The following is a 20645-nucleotide window of genomic DNA, read 5'->3' as shown; positions in this document are numbered from 1 at the left end:
TTCCCTTGAACTGACTTCAGGAGCAGAAACACCTGTGGGTTTGTTTCCAGGTGAGTCGTCTGGAGAGAGAGAAGAGCCAGGAGCTGAAGGCGGAGCATCACCGGGCCACGGTGGCCGTGACGGAGCTCCGAACCAAACTCCACGAGGAGAAGCAGAAGGAGCTGGCCGTCACCAGGGAGACGTTACTACGGCAACATGAGATGGAGCTGATGAGGGTCATCAAGATCAAAGACGGAGAGATTCAACGACTGAATGGTCTGGTGTTGACGCTGAGGGACGGCTCCACTGACAAGGTGAGCCACCTGGAGACCTGGTCCACCTGTAGGCCTGGTCTACCTGTAGACCTGGTCCACCTGTAGACCTGGTCCACCTCTAGGCCTGGTCCACCTGTAGACCTGGTCCACCTGTAGACCTGGTCCACCTGGTTCACCTGTAGACCTGGTCCACCTGTAGACCTGGTCCACCTGGTTCACCTGTAGACCTGGTCCATCACCATATTTTTACGTCTGTTCCATCATTTTTATCTTGTGACCTTTTTTTTTTCTTCTTTTTTTTATTGATTTATTTAAAATACGGAATGATATAAGCTTCCCAGTTGATACTAATTGACATCTTTGCACTACATAATATAGAAATGAAAATTCAAGGAAGCATAAAATAATGATACACACAAAAAGAAAAAAGTCATATTCGAAAAGGAGTGAGAAGAAGCAGAGCTTATTAACTCTCACCCCTTTGTCTAAACCAACAATATTTCTAACGATTTCTAAAAATTTTTGGGATTTTTTCTGGTAATTGTCAGTTTTTTGCCTTGTACATGATTATTGCTGTTTGGTAAAATACGATGTCAGTGAGTTTCACTAGTTTTGATTGCCTATGTTATTTTTTGTACATTTCTTCAGGTCTTTTCATCTTTTTCGTCCTTTCTATAATGTTTAATCTTCTTGCCTCCGTCCCATTCCCTTCATCTTGTGTCTTTCCTTTCCTTGTACCCAAACTCCTGACCTCCACCTCCTCCGTTCTCCCTCCAGGTGAGGGTCTCTCTGCTGGCGGAGGTGGAGGAGGCCAGGCGGAGCTGGGAGGCGGAGCGTTGCCGCCTTCAGCAGGAGGTCCAGGAGCTGCGAGGCGCCAAACGTGGCGCCGACGAGGCTCTGACGGCGGCTCAGCAGGCCTGCCAGGCCCGAGCGGCCGAACTCAGATCAGCTCATCACCAGCACCAGGAGGAGCTGAACCGCACCAAGAAGGACTGTGAACGGGAGATCCGCCGACTGGTACGAACATGTGGAACCAACCACCACCCATGTGCACAGGACCAACACACACCCCCCATGTGCACAGGACCAACACACACCCCCCATGTGCACAGGACCAACACACATGACTGACGGCATCAGGACACACACACACACACACACACACACACAAATGTACTCAAGTACATAAACACAAGCATTAAAACAGTGATGAATGATGTTATTATTACACACATGATGAAAGTGACACAACAGAGCAGTGAGGGGCAGTGTCAAGCAGAGAACGGTACAAATACACAACATACACAAACACAAAACACACACACAACAGCCTCAGTGTCTGTGAACAGTCAGACTTTCAGCTCCAGCAGAAAAAAAAAACAAACATCTGTTCAAACGCACGTTATGATGAACGAAAACAACCACAAGAATGAACATTTAACCATAAATGAAGAATAGTAGGATTGAATATTTTCACTCAATTTACTGAGAGCTCTGCCTAAAGGATCAATAAACTTCTATCTAATCTAGTCTAATCTAGTCTAGTGTAGTCTGATCTGACCTGATCTAGTCTAATATAATTTAATCTAGTCTAGTCTAATCTAGTCTAATCTAATTTAGTCTAGTTGGATCTAGTCTAATCTAATCTATTCTAATCTAATCCACTGTAGTCTAATCTAATCTAATCTAATGTAGTCTAATCTAATCTAATCTGTCCAGGAAAATCCAACAAAGAAACCAGACGTGTCAGTTAAACCAAATGAGTCCAACACTTTTACAAGAAAAGATCATGTGAACTGGGTGTTTGAACATGACATGGTTTTTGAGAAACAAAACGTTCCAGTTTAAGGTCCAGTTTAAAGTCCAGTTTAAGGCATAGTTTAAGGCCAAGTTTATTTCTATAATACATTTAAAACAAAAAGGTGGTCTGCCCTCTCCGGGTCAGTAGGGAGTCTTTGCTCCAAGTGGAGGAGTTCAAGTATCTTGGGGTCTTGTTCACGAGTGAGGGAAGGATGGAGCGTGAGATTGACAGACGGATCGGTGCAGCGTCTGCAGTGATGCGGTCGTTGTATCGGTCGGTTGTGGTGAAGACGGAGCTGAGCCGAGAGGCGAAGCTCTCCATTTACCGGTCAATCTATGTTCCTACCCTCACCTTTGGTCATGAGCTTTGGGTCAGGACTGAAAGGACAAGATCCCAGATACAAGCGGTCCAAATGAGTTTCCTCTGTAGGGTGGCTGGGCGCACCCTTAGAGATAGGGGGAGGAGCTCAGTCACCAGGGAGGAGTTCGGAGTAGAGCCGCTGCTCCTCCACATCCAGAGGATCCAGCTAAGGTGGATCAGACATCTGTTTCAGATGCCTCCTGGACGCCTCCCTGGGGAGGTGTTCCGGGCATGTCCCACCAGGAGGAGACCTCGGGGAAGACCGAGGACACGCTGGAGAGACTAATGCCGCGTTTCCACTACGTGGAATCGGCTCGACTCAACTTGGGTACCAGGTCCTATTCCTGGAGACCGTTTCCATTACAGGATACTACCGACTTTACAGTACCTGGACTAGTGATGTGGTGCGTTACTTCCGTGTCGTAGCTCAGAGAGTTGCTAAAAAAGTTGCTCATTTCGTGTTCTCTCATCAGGGTCATGCTGAATTTTTATGTCTGAACCTCCTCAACAAACCACGGTGTAGTTTTACAGGCTGTCATCATGTGGATTAACCTACCGCTATATTTACTGTAAACTTCTGCATTTGTTTTTTGTAAAACGGCAGGTCACAGAGACAACCCTCTGACCAATCAGTGGTCTGCAGTGTTTACACATCATGTTTTAGTGTCTGTTCCCCAGTTTTGGAACCTCAGCGAAGGTGATACCAAAAAACTAGTACCGGGTACCAGATTCCAGGTCCTTTTTCATGGTGGAAACACAAAAAGGCCGAGTTGAGTCGAGTCGAGTCGAGCCGATACCACGTAGTGGAAACGCGGAAAACGTCTCTGGGCTGGCCTGGGAACACCTCGGGGTCCCCCTGGAAGAGCTGGAGGAGGTGTCTGGGGAGAGGGAAGTCTGGGCATCCCTGCATAGACTGTTGCCCCCGCGACCCGGCCCCGGATAAGAGGAAGAAAATGGATGCATACATTTAAAACAATGCAAAGATAAGATAATATCTTAAAACTGCTAAAAAATATTTATGCAGTAATCGGATAAATTATCATGGATCTACTGTAGCGTTTAAGGACTAAAACTACTGTGGTTTAAGAAACAAAACCATCTGATTATATGTAGGAACCAAAACGACTTAGTTTTACGAAATAAAAGTCTGTGGGTAGATCCAGGAACTAAAACCACACAAGTTTAGAAACAAAAACTACTCAGAGTAGATCAAGTCAACAAAACCACACAGTTATGTTTATATATAGACACAAAAATAATTGGATGGATTTAGGAAAAGGTCATGGTTTGTGTTCAAATAGATTGTGCATGTTCCAAACCTGTTGTGTCAGAGGAATTCCAACTATACTAAAGTCCAAACAAACACAGTGGACGTTAACGAGTCGATAAAACATGTTGTGCTTTAGTTTCACTGTTGATCTGAACTCTTCAACCCCATAAAGCGCTCAGATTAACCCGCTCCTCACCTGTGTGTCAGTAACCCCACCCCCTTACCTGTGTGTGCCTGGAACTAACCCCGCCCCTAACCTGTGTACCTGTCTGTCTACCTGTCTGTGTCGGCCTGCGTCCGCCTGTGTCCGGATCAGATGGATGAGATCAAGCTGAAGGACAGAGCTGTCAGTGTATTGGATAAAGCCCTGGGGCTGCAGGCTGGCCACGCCCACCGCCTCCAGCTGCAGACTCAGGCAGCTGAGCAGCAAATCGCAGCCCTCAGAGACGCTCAGAGGGTGGGGCTAAACCACACAGGACACGCCCCTAACACCGCACCTAACACGCCTACTCACATTGTAAGCTCCGCCTCTTCCTGCTCTTACAAACTGCATGAAAACGCACTTTGCCATGGCAACCGCATCAAGCCCCGCCTTTTTCAGTTAACTCCAAACAGGCACCGTTTACCAGGACCTGGATCTGAGACCAGGACCTGAACCTCAGACCAGGACCTGGATCTGAGACCAGGACCTGAACCTCAGACCAGGACCTGGATCTGAGACCAGGACCTGAATCTGAGACCAGGACTTGAATCTGAGATCAGGACCTGAACCTCAGACCAGGACCTGAATCTGAGACCTTAACCTCAGACCCAGACCTGAATCTGAGACCGAGTCCGAGATCTCAGACCAGGACCCGAATCTGAGACTGAGACCTTAACCTCAAATCAGGACCTGAATCTGAGACCGAGACCTCAGACCAGGACCTGAATCTTAGACCGAGACCTTAACCTCAGACCAGGGCGTAAATCTGAGACCGAGACATTTATCTGAACCTCAGACCTTTACGTGAACCCCAGAACTCATCCTCAGACCTTGACCTGAACCTTAGACCCGACACTCAGACCTCTACCTGAACCTCAGAACTTATACTCAGACCTCTACCTGGACCTCAGACCCTATACTCAGACCTCTACCTGAACCTCAGACCTCTACCTGGACCTCAGACCTCATACTCAAACCTTGACCTGAACCTCAGACCTCATACTCAGACCTCTACCTGGACCTCAGACCTCATACTCAAACCTTGACCTGAACCTCAGACCTCATACTCAGACCTCTACCTGGACCTCAGACCTTATACTCAGACCTCTACCTGGACCTCAGACCTCATACTCAGACCTTTACCTGGACCTCAGACCTCATACTCAGACCTTTACCTGGACTTCATACCTCATCCTCAGACCTTGACCTCCTTGAGTCCATAACCCTTGAATAGCAGTGCAGTTGAAGGTTCTTTTTCCAGTGACGTTCATGGAACCACAGCCTCCATGTGTCGGTTTGTTTGTGTGATCATGTGACTGTTATGTGTTCGTAAACCAGGGTTCAGATCCAAAGATACAAACCATCTAAACAGACAGAAGTTTAACATCAGGGAGTTAAACTCATTTTAGTTCAGGTTCAACATTCAGACCAGTTGAAACTCTAGTGGATCAGACCAGTTGAATAATAACATAAAAACCTATAAATAATGACAACTCTAAATATCTGTTTGTTTTAGAGCAAAAAAGTTAAATTACATCATGAAAATGTTAAATTTAAAAACTGTTCTTTTACAAAAAATGTGCATAAGCTAAACAACCATGAACAACCTGAGACTCCAAAGAAAAATAAGTGCAATTTTAATAATATTCTGCCTGTTTCCAAATGTTTGTGGAACATTGTATGTAATATACAAATGATACGTTCAGGTATAATATTGTTAAAATTGTACTTTTTCTTGAGAAATTTCCGTTTTTTTTCTGGTTATTCTCATCTTTTTTCTGAAAGGATAGTTGGTAAATTTGAATATTTTCATAATTTAATGTTTTTTTGTTTTTTTGCACTAAAACACAGGTGTCAAACATGTGGCCCGGGGGCCAAATCCAGCCCTCTAAAGGGTCCAGTTCGGCCCTTGGGATGAATTTGTTAAATGCTAAAATTACACTAAAATGTTAATAATCCTTTTAGTTCAGGTTCCACATTCAGACCAGTTCAATCTGAAGTGGGTCAAACCAGTAAAATACTATCATAATAATCTATAAATACTCACAACTCCCATTTTTTTCTCATAGTAAATGTAAATATTTTCATGTATTTACACTAAAACAAAGTATAATTTAAAAAAAAAAAAGTGAATAACCTCAACAAATATGAACAACCTGAAATGTTTTAAGAAAAGTAAGTACAATGTTAACAATATTCTGCCTGTTATTAAATGTTTTGTGTGTTTGTAGATCCACTGTGATCTGTAAGTTATAATGTACATGTGGAAATGATAAAGTGAAGCAGAATATTGTTAAAATTACATTTATTGTTTGAGTTTGTTCATGTTATTCACATTGTTTGAAAGGATAGTTTGTAGATGTAAACATTTTCATTGTTTAATTTTACATTTTTTCACTCTAAAACATTGAGAACATTTTGGAGTTGACATTATTTATATATTATTCTGTGATTATTTTACTGGTTTGGCCCACTGCAGATCAAATTTAGCTGAATGTGGAACTGAACTAAAATGAGTTTGACAGCCCTGCACTAAAACAAAGAGGAAATATTTGGAGTTGTCCTTATTACCTCCGCCAAAGAGGTTATGTTTTTGTCGATGTTGGTTTGTCTGTCTGTTTGTCTGTGCGCAAGATAACTCAACTGGACAGATTTGGATGAAAATTTCAGGAAATGCTGATACTGGCACAAGGAAGAAATGATTAAATTTTGCTGGTGATCAGGGGGGCACTGATCTGCCTTGGCAGAGGTCTGTGCTCTCTTTTCTAGAAGAGCACTCGGAGAGCGCAAATATGAATATTTCTTTAATGTTTAACGGGAGAAATTGAAGGAAAAATCCTACAACAGGCAACAAAATTAGCAAAAACGGCCAACCTATTTGATAAAATGAACAATATTAATGAAAAAATTACTGAAAATAATACACAACAAGAACAAAATAAGCCACAAACTGAACGATAACAATTTAAACCAAACTAACCAATGCAGCAATATTTATCCCATAATATAAAACTATATTCTGACATTAGTTATTATTGTTTTGTATCCCAGACCCCTGTTAGAAAAGAAACACCTGGATTCAATGTGTCCACATACTTTTGTCCACATCCTGTATGACTTAGGCAGTTACGCTATGAGGCTAATGACTTATTATTGTTACTAAATTTGGAATGAAGAGAACAAATATGTGTTATTAATGCGCCTTAAAATAGAAATCTTCTTACCCTGCACTTTCATTTCTGTATTGTGAGAATCTGAATTTCACAAATACTGAATTTTCTGCCATAGATTTGCTTCTTGTTGCTTATTTTTACTTTTCAATTCGTTCAATTGTGTACAAATCAGTATTTCTTTTTGTGTGTGTGTGTTATTTTTATGTGTGTGTGTGTACTGTAGTCTCAGGACGACCGTGACACTCGGAGGTTTCAGTTAAAAATCGCTGAACTGAGCGCAGTCGTCCGAAAACTAGAGGATCGCAACGCTCTTCTGTCCGAAGAACGCAATGAACTGGTAACACTGTGTTCGTTTCCTGATGTTTTCGTGACTTTTTCGTGTCTGTTTTTTTTGTGTATTTCTTACATATTTTGTGTATTTTTTCCTGTAGCTGAAGAGGTTGCGAGAGGCCGAGAGTCAGTTCCTTCCTCTTCTGGACAAAAACAAACGTCTGAGTAAAAAGAACGAGGAGATGGCGCTCGCGCTGCGTCGCCTCGACAACAAACTCCGTTTCGTCACGCAGGAGAACCTGGAGATGGTAACTATGGTAACCTCGGACCCTCTACTCTGACCTACTCCACACACAGGCCTCAGTAGTCCTGGTTCTGACATCAGTTCTGTTCAGGATCTGTTGAACTTTGGTTCCATTTAGTGAACGAAGACACATTTACACTAGTTTAGAACAGATTCAGTCCAATCAAGGTATCAATTTAAACAGTTTTACTTAATTAATATTTCACTAAAACACTAAAAATACTGGCTTGGAAGCAACTTTTTTGTTCCGTACTGGTGGACAAGGGCTGATGAAGTCATAGAATCATCGTTAATTCGTGTATCTTTAGTTCATTTCATATTTAATTGAGAATCCACAATCGGAAAACGAAAATAAATAAGTCGTTATTTCATTATTCACGTACAAATCAAAAATCATATCAAAAAACAAGTTGTTTTTCATTCTTTCGATTGTACACACAAATTAAAAATTGGAAATAAGCAAATGGACCAGATGTGGGGTTTGATGTTGACATTTTTGATATCTGATTTGGTTTGACCTGGAAGTTATTGACTTCTTGGTGTGTTGTTCTGGACAGTCGTATGTTTGCTAGTATTCTGTCTAATGCATTCTGCAATAATGGAGAATTTGGTGTTATTCAGAGGCAGCAAACATGTTACTCTGAAGGACGACATGACAACTGAAAAAATGGTCCAGATCTTCCAGGCAGAGGCGATTTCTCACAGACTGCAGTGGAAGCTCAGCTTCCCCTAAAATTGCTCAATGCTCAAATCTGTTCGGTTGTGTTGACATTTCATTGACTACAAATGTGTTCGAACACGTTCATCTCACAGACCAGTTCATTCAGAATCAGTTTTATCCCAAATCAGTGGACTGGATGTTGTCCACTTCTCCTCCATTCCCGTGTCTGTGTTTTCTCATTCGATCTCTGCTCAGTGCATTTGTCCATAGACACTCAGTGTTTTTTCATTGACTCTAAACTGTACGGTAATTGGATAAATGCCACGATGTTGTCCCGCCCCCGGACGCTCAGCGTCTCTGGGGGTGAATGGAGCTGTGGGCGGAGCTCAGCCGGGCTGGACGCTGAGCTTCCACGTGCTGATTGGAGGATGGGTCCAAAGGCTGAATCCCATTTGATTGACAGCTGTTTTCAGATCTGCTCCTTCACTGACACAGTTCAGTTTAATACCGTCACACATTCTGCTGTGAAATCAGAGAAACCACTACCAAATTACTTGTTCATTTCTTGCACTGTAAATAAGACACACTCATTGTACTTCCTTGTTTCAATTTAACATAATTTCAACGTTTTCTTGTTTACTTGGTACGATAAGGTCACTGACCATTTTCTTAAAAAGGAACAGAGGGCCGAATTTATGGTTAAATAACCTGACAATTTTTTTGATGTAAGCTGACAATGAGCTTCCCCTGTCTGAAAGACGAGCAGCCACCACTGCTTCCAGGTATTGTTGTTTTGTCTAATACAATGTGTCCATGGTCAACAATCGAAGGAGAAGACACTTCAGTAACACACCAAGAAGTCAGGAACTTCCAGGGTCCATGTGTCTGTCTGTAATTGGATTTTCTTTTTGGAAACAAGAGAAACTAGTGGTTAATTGATTTTCGCAGATTTTGTACAAACTCATCATTTGTAGGAATCTTTGTGACCTCAATGGCATTAGCGCTGAAAAAAACATCTGGTCTCAGAAAATGAAAAAAAAATGCTGTTTTTGGTCCGTTTTTCCATTTCTATCAGGTAGTAACTTTCATTTTTGTTATTAGAAAGAGAAAACGGAAATCAATCCATTTTTTAAATTTGATTTATCTGTTTTGACGCAGATAAAAAAACACCTTGAAATTCAATTTTAATTCCTCTATTTTAAAGCGAAAATCAATAAACCACTAGTTTTTGATTTGTTTCTGAAAAAAAATCCAATTACCAAAAGATACATGAACCTCCAGGTCAAACCAAATCAGATATAAAAAATGTCAACATGAAACTGCACATTTGGTCCATTTGTTTATTTCCAATTTTTAATTCGTGCATACAATCGAAAGAATGAAAAACAACTAGTTTTTTGATTTGTACATGAATAATGAAATGACGAGTCATTTTTTTGTTTTCCGATTGTGGATTCTCTATTTAATATGAAAAGAACGAATGACAGACAGATTATTGTTGTGTAATTAACACTTTTCCCGCTCATGGTTGTATTAACATGGGTTGTGAGTCTGCGATCTGTTAACAGATAAAATATGAACATTAGTAAAACCAGTTAAAGATCTCGTTGTCGTCCACAGAGGAGACCCAGCTCACTGAACGACCTGGACCGAAGCCACTCCTCCAGTTACCATGGTTACAGCCAAGAGGACAGAGAGATGGAGTTTCTACGGTTACAGGTTCTGGAACAGCAGCACATCATCGACGACCTGTCAAAGGTACGACCGCTAACACCCAACGGATCTGACTAATTTATAAAAGAACCCGTCAAGACACCCCTAAGGCTCTTAACAATGTCTGAACACAACGACAATTATATATGAAAATGAAAAGAAATCAGGAGTTGTGGGTGAGACTGAACCGTAGCTTTAAAAGGTAGTTTTAGAGTATTATATGTCACCAAAGTACCACAAGTAATGCAGGAGTTATGTAACACATTACAATTGTGAGACAGTAATATTGTAAGGTAAGCAATTACTTTTAAATAACAGTAAATAGTCGTTTTTCCATTGACCCTCAAATTGTGCAAATATGACTTACACATAAAAATTTGCCAATGGAAAAATGAGAATTTCACCAAAACTATTGTTTTTCGATTAAAAAGAGGCAAGAGGTTGTTTTTCGGGCGTAGTGCAAATGGTATATCACACAAGACCTGTTTCTGCAACTAGAGTCATATGAACAAACAAAAAAACGGATGTTGATGGATGTTACAAGAGAAGAAGAAGAATTTTTAAAGAAACATGGTGCGGTATGTGTGGACACACCAGGAAACTAATCATTTTTTTATTTTAGTACGAGATAGAGTGGTAATATATAATAATAATAAATATATCTGTAAATCAACACCATATTTATATTTGTCGCCATGTTTATGGAATGACTTCTCGTGTCATCTCGCAATAATAAATAAACAAATCATGGCATTTGTGATTTAATGGAAAAACCGACGTTACGCACTTCTGTTTTTTTGACATTTAGTAAATATCGGTAAAGTTTTGCGCAGATGTCCAATGGGAAAGCGACTACAAGTAATCTGTAATGGATTACAGTTTGGAAGTAATTTGAGTAGGGATCGTTGTTAGTTACATAAAAACGGGTAATTCAGAGTTTCGTGATATCATTGTCTGAGGGGAAATGTGTCGGTGTTAAAGAGGAGTGGTCTAAGAACTGAGCCCTGAGGAACACCCCAGATGAAGGGAGTCAATGGGAGGATCTGATCTGTGGATGGTGACGGTGTGAAGGAGACAGAATGTTTTTCGACTAAATCGGTGACTTAGGACTCTGTTCTTTTCAGGCTCTGGAAACCGCTGGTTACGTGAAGAATGTCATCGTAAGTAACTCGTATCGCAGCTACACCTGTTCAATAACACACCTGTTACGATGATTCACCCGCGTTTCCATCCAACAGGAGCGAGACATGTTACTGCGATACCGACGTCAGGAATCTGTGAGGAGGAAACGAACCTTCAGGGCCTGCAGGGTGAGGACGTCCGTGTGCCCCCCTGGTGGTGGTTGGGTTGAATTACAATAAACACAACTATCAGAGGAGAAAACACAACAGTTACTGTGTGTGTTTGTTCAGGTCATAGAGACGTTTTATGGGTACGATGAAGAGGCGTCGGTGGACTCTGACGGCTCGTCCTTGTCGTTTCACACCGACCGAACCCCAGACACCGAACCAGAAGAAGTACGCGCTCCGCTTTGATGCTTTTCACTCATTTTTGTGACTGTGTTGGTTCAGTTTTCCTCCTATTGACGCTAAGTGTGTGTTGTAGGGATGTGCACGTGAGGAGGCGGAGCTACGTTACCGTCAGCTGACTCAAGAGTACCAGGCACTGCAGCGAGCGTACGCTTTGTTGACGGAAACAGCCGGAGGAAGCTTCGACGCCGAGAAGGAGATCAAGGTGAAACCAGCTAGATTTAATCCAGAGAGACCCAGTGGATTTAACCCTTAGAGACCCAGTAGATTGAACCCTTAGAGACCCAGTGGATTGAACCCTTAGAGACCCAGTGGATTTAACCCTTAGAGACCCAGTGGATTTAACCCTTAGAGACCCAAACCCTTAGAAACCCAGTGGATTTAACCCTTAGAGACCCAGTGGATTTAACCCTTAGAGACCCAAACCCTTAGAAACCCAGTGGATTTAACCCTTAGAGACCCAGTGGATTTAATCCTTAGAGACCCAGTGGATTGAACCCATCGAGACCCATTGGATTTAACCCTTAGAGACCCAGTGGATTGAACCCATAGAGACCCAGTGGATTGAACCCATAGAGACCCAGTGGATTTAACCCTTAGAGACCCAGTGGATTGAACCCATAGAGACCCAGTGGATTGAACCCTTAGAGACCCAAACCCTTAGAGACCCAGTGGATTTAACCCTTAGAGACCCAGAGACCCAGTGGATTTAACCCTTAGAGACCCAGTGGATTTAACCCTTGGAGACCCAGTGGATTGAACCCATAGAGACCCAGTGGATTTAACCCTTAGAGACCCAAACCCTTAGAGACCCAGTGGATTTAACCCTTAGAGACCCAGTGGATTGAACCCATAGAGACCCAGTGGATTGAACCCTTTGAGACCCAAACCCTTAGAGACCCAGTGGATTTAACCCTTAGAGACCCAAACCCTTAGAGACCCAGTGGTACTGGTTCTGTGGCACTTCACAAGTCCATGGTTAACCTTCCTTAAGGGATTTATCACCATTTATTGCAATATTTTCCTCTTTATTTTAGAAAATGGGTCATATCTGATGACCATGAAAAGATGAATAACTATATTTTACACCAATTATTGACATGTACTGACAGAATTAGCAGATCAACAGGTATTAAACAGTTTAGATCAGTAGGTGGTTCTGGTTTAACAGTGGGTTTTTGGGTCTTTAAGGGTTAAAAACAAAGCGTCTACAGGCTGATGGTTGTATTCTGTGTTTCAGACCAGAGAGCAGCTGCTGCTTGAAATCAGTCGATATGAAACAACGGTTGCAGATCTGGAGTCGGCACTGAAGCAGCAAGGCCTGGTAACCCTGAAGCACACACACACACACACACACACACACACACACACACACACACACACACACAGCAGGATGTTTACATGTGAACAGCATTATGGGAAAAAAACAGTAACAGTCAGAAGAAGTCTGAGGACTACTACCAGAGAAACCTAGACAACAAACAGAATGTAATTGGTCCACAGACAAGTTGAGAATATTAAATGCATTCTGATTGGTTCCAGGGTAGACTACTGAAGAAAAGGGGTGTGTCTTCATGCTGATCAGAGGAGCAGAGAACCAATCAGAACGAGGTAGAGGTAGAACAAACTGCACAATGTAGACCACGGTGGCCAATCATGTGGCACAGAGAGCAGAATGAAACTCAACAGACAAAACCAGATCAAAACGTGGACTAGAAACCGTCAATGTGACCGAAACAACCGAAACGATCAAAACTGAAACAACCAAAACTGAAACAACCAAAACAACAAAAACCGAAACAACCAAAACTGAAACAACCAAAACCGAAACAACCAAAACCGAAACAAAACCAAAACAACCAAAACCTGAAACAACCAAAACTGAAACAACCAAACCTGAAAGAACCAAACCTGAAAGAACCAAACCTGAAACAACCAAAACAACCAAAACCGAAACAACCAAAACAACCAACCATCAAGGTGCAGATATTTGACTGTAACATGAAAAGCAATGAATGTCCAAAATGAAGCATAAAGACCAAGAGAAATCTGAATGATGCGGTGAAAATATCAAACTGAGTTTTGTGTTGACTGATCTGAACCACCTCAGCAGGGTCCAGGTTCTGGTTCAGAACAGACTCTGATCCTGGAGCAGAACACCTTTTAACCCTTTATAGGGCGCTCAAAGAAATACTCTGAAATTTAACATTTCAACCTTCGTGTGTGGACAGAACAAGAGTGTATTCCTTTATTGACATTTTTCAAAAATGTTTCATCATGTAGAAAATCAAGGTTAATGAAGTACGGAAGAGGATGAGGGCAACTGGAAACAAAAAAGATTAAGGTCCAATGTATTTTTCTAATTGTTATTCTGAGAAAAAAGTCAGAATTCTGACTTTTTTCTCAGAATTCTGAGTGTTTTAAATTGTTTTTATTATTATTGTTTTGAGATTAAAGACAGAATTCTTAGAAAAAAAAGGCTGGTTTCTGACTTTTCTCTGGTCCAGACCCCTGTCCCATTAGACCCCCATGCATGCTGGTCCAGACCCCTGTCTCATTAAACCCCCATGCGTGCTGGTCCAGAACCCTGTCCCATTAGACCCCATGCGTGCTGGTCCAGAACCCTGTCCCATTAGACCCCATGCGTGCTCGTCCAGATCCCTGTCCACATCCACATTAGTACCATTATTCCATGGAACCGAACAAAGCAGGTCCACTCACTGTTCATGCACAGGTGGACCTTACAGACCCTGGAGACCACATTGGACTTTACAGACCCTAGAGACCACATTGGACCTTACAGACCCTGGAGACCACACTGGACCTCACAGACCCTGGAGACCACACTGGACCTCACAGACCCTGGAGACCACATTGGACCTCAGACTGTTAACTCGCTGTCCTCACTGGAACTGTAGCTGTCACTGTCTTAGAATGTATGTTGAAATGACCAAAAATAGTCACTTGCCCGATAAAGGGTTAACCTGCCCAGGTGATCAGACTGGTGGCTCTCTGTGGTTCATGACTGGACACCGGTGAAATAGAGCATAGAACATAGAACGTAGAATGTAGACGGGGTCTGTTAGAGATCTGAAACACCCCCCCCCCCACCCCCCCACCCCTGTAAACGTCCATCTGACTGTGGGTTCGTCTGTTCGTCTGTTTGTCTTCATCTCTCAGGACGTGAAGTGGGTGGAGGAGAAGCAGGCGTTGTATCAGAGGAACCAGGAGCTGGTGGAGAAGGTGAGCTTCTGTTCTATCTGATGGACATTCTACAACCGACAGGCTCCTCACCTTTGGACCGGCCCAACCCCTTCAGCTGGTGGATATACGTAGATGAGCGGTGTCAAACACATTTTAGTTCAGGTTCCACATTCAGCCCAGTTTGGTCCAAGGTTACAATAGTTTTGGATTTTTCATTATAGTTTAATTTTATTTAGTTTTGACTTTTTTTTCTCTAATTCAGTTCATTTTAATTGATTTTTAGAGCAGGTTTGCTAGTTTTTATTGGTTTTCATTTTTTTCTAAATGCTTAGTTTTAGTTTAGTTTTAGTTTTTTTTTAATATCTTTTCTCTTCTTCTCTGTGGTCGTATTCAAATAAATCCCAGACAGGACTCTGCTGCTTTCTCCCAACTTTAGTCTCCATGTTTCCAGGTAGAGTGGGGACCAGAAGACGACTGGAAACCACAAGTGACGGACCCTTAAATATCATATGGTGCTGCTAGCTAAAATTGCTAGAGTGAAATAAATCAATTTCATATCAATCCGACATTGACAAAGACGAAAACTAAGGGAATTTTATCCATAATTTTTATCCGTTTTAGTTAGTTTTGTAAGCACACAACACTGTTTCAGTTAGTTATCGTTTTTTTTTCTTTTAATTATAGTTTTTATTTATTTCAGTTAACGAAAATTTTTTTTCAATTCTAGTTTTCATCGTTTCATTAGTTTTCGTTAACGATAACCTTGGTTTGATCTCAAGCGGGCCAAACCATTAAAATAATAGCATAATAACCTATAAGTAAGGACAACTCCAAGTTTTTCCTTTATGTTTTAGTGCAAAAAAAAACATAAATTATGAAAATATTTACATTTACAAACTCACCTTTCACCAAAAAGATGTGACTAACCCAGTGTTTTTCAGCCTTGGGGTTGCAACCCCATATGGGGTCACCTGGAAGTCAAATGGGGTCGCCTGAAATTTCTAGTAATTGATCAAAGTTAAAATAAAACTTAGTAATAAAAATTATATATGGTGAGTTTGAGAGAGCCAGTCCCAATACATAAAAGACATGACAAACTGTGAGTCTGAAACTGCAGCACTATGGTTCTGTTGATGGGTCAAATGTTCATTGTGGTCAGTTTCAGATGCTGCAGCTCTTTCATAATTCATAGTTTGAGCTCTTGTTTGTTTAGTATTAATTGTCAGCCTTGTAAACCCAAGCTGGACTGAGGCAGAATATTGATCAAAATTTTCTTATTATTTCTTCTTATTTTTCTTCAGGAATTTCAGTTCTTTCAGGTTATTCACATGTTTTTTGTTTGGATAGTTTGTGAAATGTAAATGATTTCATAATTTAATGTTATTTTTTACTTATAAAAAATTGGAATTGTTATTATTTATAGGTTATTATGCTATTATTTGACTGGTCCGGCCCACTGGAGATCAAATTGAACTGAATGTGGCCCCTGAAAGAAAATGAGTTGACACCCCTGCACTAGAGGAAAGTCCATGAGTTATGGTCCACGTACCTTTTGCTTCTTGACAAACCCCCTCCATTACTGTAGACCTACTGTTGGTGAGGTCTCTTGGGGGTCTTTGGTCTCCTGCTGAACTTTCAATAGGGATTATAAGAAGTTTCTTTGGAGTCACATTGGACCAGACCCCTCAGTTTGTCTCTGTAAACCAGAGTTCAGTAGATCTTCATAAAGGACCTTTTCCACAGTCATTTAGTATCTGAGCAACGTTCTGCAGGTCTCACAGTACAACATGTTGTTAGGTGGATGGAGAGCATTATGGGAGTTGAAGTTCTGCTGTGACGTTCCACAGGTGAGACACATGGAAGTTGAAGAGCTGCGGCTGAAGAACGACATCCAGGACGCCAGAGACCAGAATGAGCTGCTGGAGTTTCGGATCTTAGAGCTTGAGGTAAAGACGGCCCGATCCAATCGAAGCCTGACGACCGAAAACTGACAACCAAACACACTGACCTCCTGTCTGTGTCTTTGTTACCATGACAACCCTGTCCAGGAGAGGGAACGCCGCTCGCCTGGCATCAACTTCCAACATCTCCATTTCCCAGAAGGCCTGAGTCCTCTGCAGATCTACTGTGAAGCAGAAGGAGTCACTGTGAGTAAAAACCACTTCTCAAACTCTGCACATTCACTAAAGAAATGAGACACGTCATCTGCTGATCTGATTAATGGTAGTTTACATTTATTGATACAAAATATGGAATCTTCTGAAAGAAATAATGTTTCTTAACTCAAAATACATGCTTCTCATCTGTCCACTGTATCAGTCCCTTTAAGATTTCATGGTGTTTTTGTTGATAATTGTGGCGTAAAAGTGAAATTGTAGGATTAAATTAACCCTATAATGTTAAACGTGTCACATTTGACACGTGAGTTTATGAGTTTTGAAGTCCTCTACATGATCAGTGTGATATTTTTTTTCTTGTAAAACCTGATGTATACAATTAGATACATGCAACATACAGATGATCCACCAGGGGGAGGAATTCATTCACCAGAGGCCTTTTCAGTGACATTACAAGACTGTCATTAATGAGGAAGGAGGAAGAACTTTGACAATTTAGAAAAGGAATTATCAATTTGTTAGACATGTTTGTGTGATACTATGTTTTTGTTTGTTCAAAAATAATAATATTTGAACATTGAGACCCGATGTATCAAATATCATACAAAATTGAAACTCTTGAAACTTTTCTCTGAGGATGAAGGTGATGTCACATGTACAGTCTTTACTTACTCAACTAGAACTTTTGTATATAGGTTATAGGTATATAGGTGCATAAGCTCAGATAAACTCCATGTTATTGGTCTTTGTAAACATGATGTGTTCATAATTGGTAATTATAACAAAGAGGTGTCCCTCAAGGTTGAATATCGGGACCACTTCTTTTATCTATTTTTATTAACTTTATCTTCATTTCTCACTGTTTAGTTTAATTATATGCTGATGATACTGTCATATATGTACATAACCCAGATTTCCCTGCAGTCTTCTTGTAATATCTTACAAGATTAGTTATGATATAGTAATCAAATTCTTCATTTTTATCTTTTGTTTATCTTTGCTTTAGCTTCTCACTGTTTTGTTGCTATTTCAAATGGATGTTGACACCATCTAGATAACACAATAGTTCATGCCATAAATCAGTTTCCTACAAATTTCCTACAAATACAACTAAACAGGAGAGCAGCAGTTTTTTTAGGCTAATCCACAGTGTTTGGTTTATTTTGTCTTATCTCTAATTTGGCGGTAACATCTGATTTAATTGTAGTTCTTGTGTAATAAGAGCTTGAATAAAAATGTTTTGCCCATTTTAGAAACAATGAGCGAAAAATAAATGAGTTCGATGACATATGGCTCGGTACAGTTTTGACTGAATTTGCATTCAACATTGTTATCGCATCATCGCAACATCTCACAGGTGCTGAGTTACACAATTCAGCATCAATACTTGGAAGGAACTTGAAAATGAGCTTCAACATAATGCATGAAATTACCCTCAGTGTTCCCTCAGCTAAAGACAGGACCGGGTTTTAAGGACCAGGTTTGTGAGATGACACATCCAGGTAGTACAGAGTACACCTGAATGCACCAAAGTACACCTGAATGCACCAGAGTACGCCTGAATGCACCAGAGTACACCTGAATGCACCAGAGTACACCTGAACGCACCTTTGTTTCCACAGGACATTGTGATCACTGAGTTGATGAAGAAGCTGGACATCCTGGGAGATAACGCCGTAAGTGTATGTTGAATTTCCTTTGTACATGTATGTGTCTGTTTGACATTCATACAAAAGTGGCATGAAATAAACTACAAAAGCACTTGAAGAGCGAAGACCTCCGCCAAGGCAGATCAGCCCCCCCCCCATTTGTTGCTTGTGCCAGTATCAACATTTCCTGAAAATTTCATCAACTTTTTGAGTTATCTTACTAACGGACAAACAAACAAACAGAGAAACCCCGATGAAAACATAACCTCCTTGGCAGAGGTAGTAAAGACAAATGTCATACATTTTTGATAGAATGATAAATTGGATGAATTTGTTTTTTCAAAAAGGTAAACAAAACAAAAAACCTAAATATTTACGTGCCATTCAATTACTGACATTATTGAAATGTCTTTATTTTGGTGTTATATTTTAATAATAATAAGACATTTTATTTGTAATGCACTTCACTTTTTTTTTTTTTTTTTTCAAAGTGATTTTTATGACATATCGAGTCACAGAAAAGCATAATACAGTCATTGTTTTTTTGTTGTTTTTTTTTTAACCCAAATCCTTGACGGCTAAAATTTGCTTAGAGCTCTTCTTTGTGTCTTTGTTCATATTAAATCAATCTCAGTGAATCCCCAAAGGAACTTTGTGTTGGTAATTGACAGTTCTGCAAATGTACAGGATTTCAGTTCTGTTCAACATGTTGATGCTCATATGAACTATGTTTTCAGCTCAAAAATGAACAATTTCAGCACAATTAATGCTATATTTTCATGTCACAAATGGCCCAGTTCTATTTGAACTGAATTGACCTGAAAAACAAATCTTCTCTTCTTTTGGATTCCCCAGTTTTTCTTCCCAGATTCTCTCCTCCATATCACATGTTTTATTTGTACAGGTTCAATCTGGAGTATGGTGCTGATCCATCCTGCTTATGTTCCACCAATACATACATGAAGAATGGCACACAGCACTGTTTACATCAACAGTTTTACAATAATAAGCATTTTTACACAGAAAGAACAATTCTATATTGTTATTTACTCTTTAGTCTGATGATAAACTATCCAATAAATAATAGTGCTCCTAGTTTTTGCACAGGGATCATTAGTGTAAACGCTGACATGGCTGCAGAGCATCAGTATGATGGGATCCACAACAACCATGTCACATCCGTCCACTGACACATTTAGTGTTTTTGTGTCAGCTGGGATTGTTTTAGATCCACAATACCAACATTTATGAAGAAGAGCACAATTAGCAATAGGAAGTCTATAAGTTTATTCCTAATAAAGTACTGGTACTGACCAGAGCATCATGGGTAATGTCACGTCCGTCCACCAGCAAAAGTTTTCACATACACGTGCTATTCCAAATCCAAGATTTATGAAAATAAGGCTTCCACTGTCAAATAATATCAGTAGTCTGTGCACAGATGGATTAGCATTATTTACACACTTCTATGACTTTCTTACAGCCTTTTTTTTTTTTTGACAAAAGTGGACACTCATTTGACCTCCTAAGGAAATTTAGACATTGAACATTCCCACCCTGTTGCACCTGAAAAAAAAACAATATAATTGACAATAATAACAATAAGAAGAAGAGGAAGAAGAAATAAATAAGGAACACATATTAGTCACAGACTTGTATTAATAAAACTACTGTGGAATAAGTGAGGGATCTACCTCTTTTATGTGGTACAGAACAGGTTGCCAGGTACTGAAAAACTTCTTGGCACATCCTCTTATAGAATGTCTGATTTTTTTCCAATGTTAAATGATGTACTTTACATTTTATCTAAAAACCTCAAGGTGCTACAGGCAGGTACAATAAATATGATTAAAAGGGAAGTCAGAGAATAAAAATAGAAAGTAAGTAAGACAGATAAAAGCAGTTTAAAAATAAAGACAGTTAAACAGTTCAAACTTTACTTACCAAAGTTTCCTTCTATTTTGTGGTTTACTTGTTGACATGTTGTTGTTGTTTGTGCATTTTCCTGCAGAATCTGTCCAATGAGGAGCAGGTGGTGGTGATCCACGCCCGGACGGTGCTCACACTGGCAGAAAAGGTGACCAATGCACCCGTAAACACACTTATTTGACCTGTTTACTGCAGAGTCCGATGGGCTG

At 40.6% G+C, this 20645-nt stretch overlaps 1 protein-coding gene across 1 annotated transcript in view; it reads left to right on the top strand.

The window, feature by feature from the left end:
* Positions 1–20645, top strand: part of jakmip3 (Janus kinase and microtubule interacting protein 3) — a 30438-nt gene that overhangs the window by 3868 nt on the left and 5925 nt on the right. The window contains exons 3-18 of the mRNA XM_030122369.1: positions 51–293; positions 1032–1271; positions 4002–4202; positions 7284–7397; positions 7492–7647; positions 9916–10053; positions 11133–11168; positions 11247–11318; positions 11421–11525; positions 11614–11742; positions 12778–12861; positions 14718–14780; positions 16589–16687; positions 16790–16888; positions 18481–18534; positions 20519–20584. Of these exons, the coding sequence (XP_029978229.1) occupies positions 51–293; positions 1032–1271; positions 4002–4202; positions 7284–7397; positions 7492–7647; positions 9916–10053; positions 11133–11168; positions 11247–11318; positions 11421–11525; positions 11614–11742; positions 12778–12861; positions 14718–14780; positions 16589–16687; positions 16790–16888; positions 18481–18534; positions 20519–20584 (1899 nt within the window). The remainder of the gene's footprint in view (positions 1–50; positions 294–1031; positions 1272–4001; positions 4203–7283; positions 7398–7491; positions 7648–9915; positions 10054–11132; positions 11169–11246; positions 11319–11420; positions 11526–11613; positions 11743–12777; positions 12862–14717; positions 14781–16588; positions 16688–16789; positions 16889–18480; positions 18535–20518; positions 20585–20645) is intronic.

This window comes from Sphaeramia orbicularis, chromosome 19 (genome assembly GCF_902148855.1).
Source record: "Sphaeramia orbicularis chromosome 19, fSphaOr1.1, whole genome shotgun sequence".
NCBI lineage: Eukaryota > Metazoa > Chordata > Actinopteri > Kurtiformes > Apogonidae > Sphaeramia > Sphaeramia orbicularis.
The sequence above is the reverse complement of the archived record's forward strand: the minus strand, read 5'-3'. Positions and strand labels throughout refer to the sequence as shown.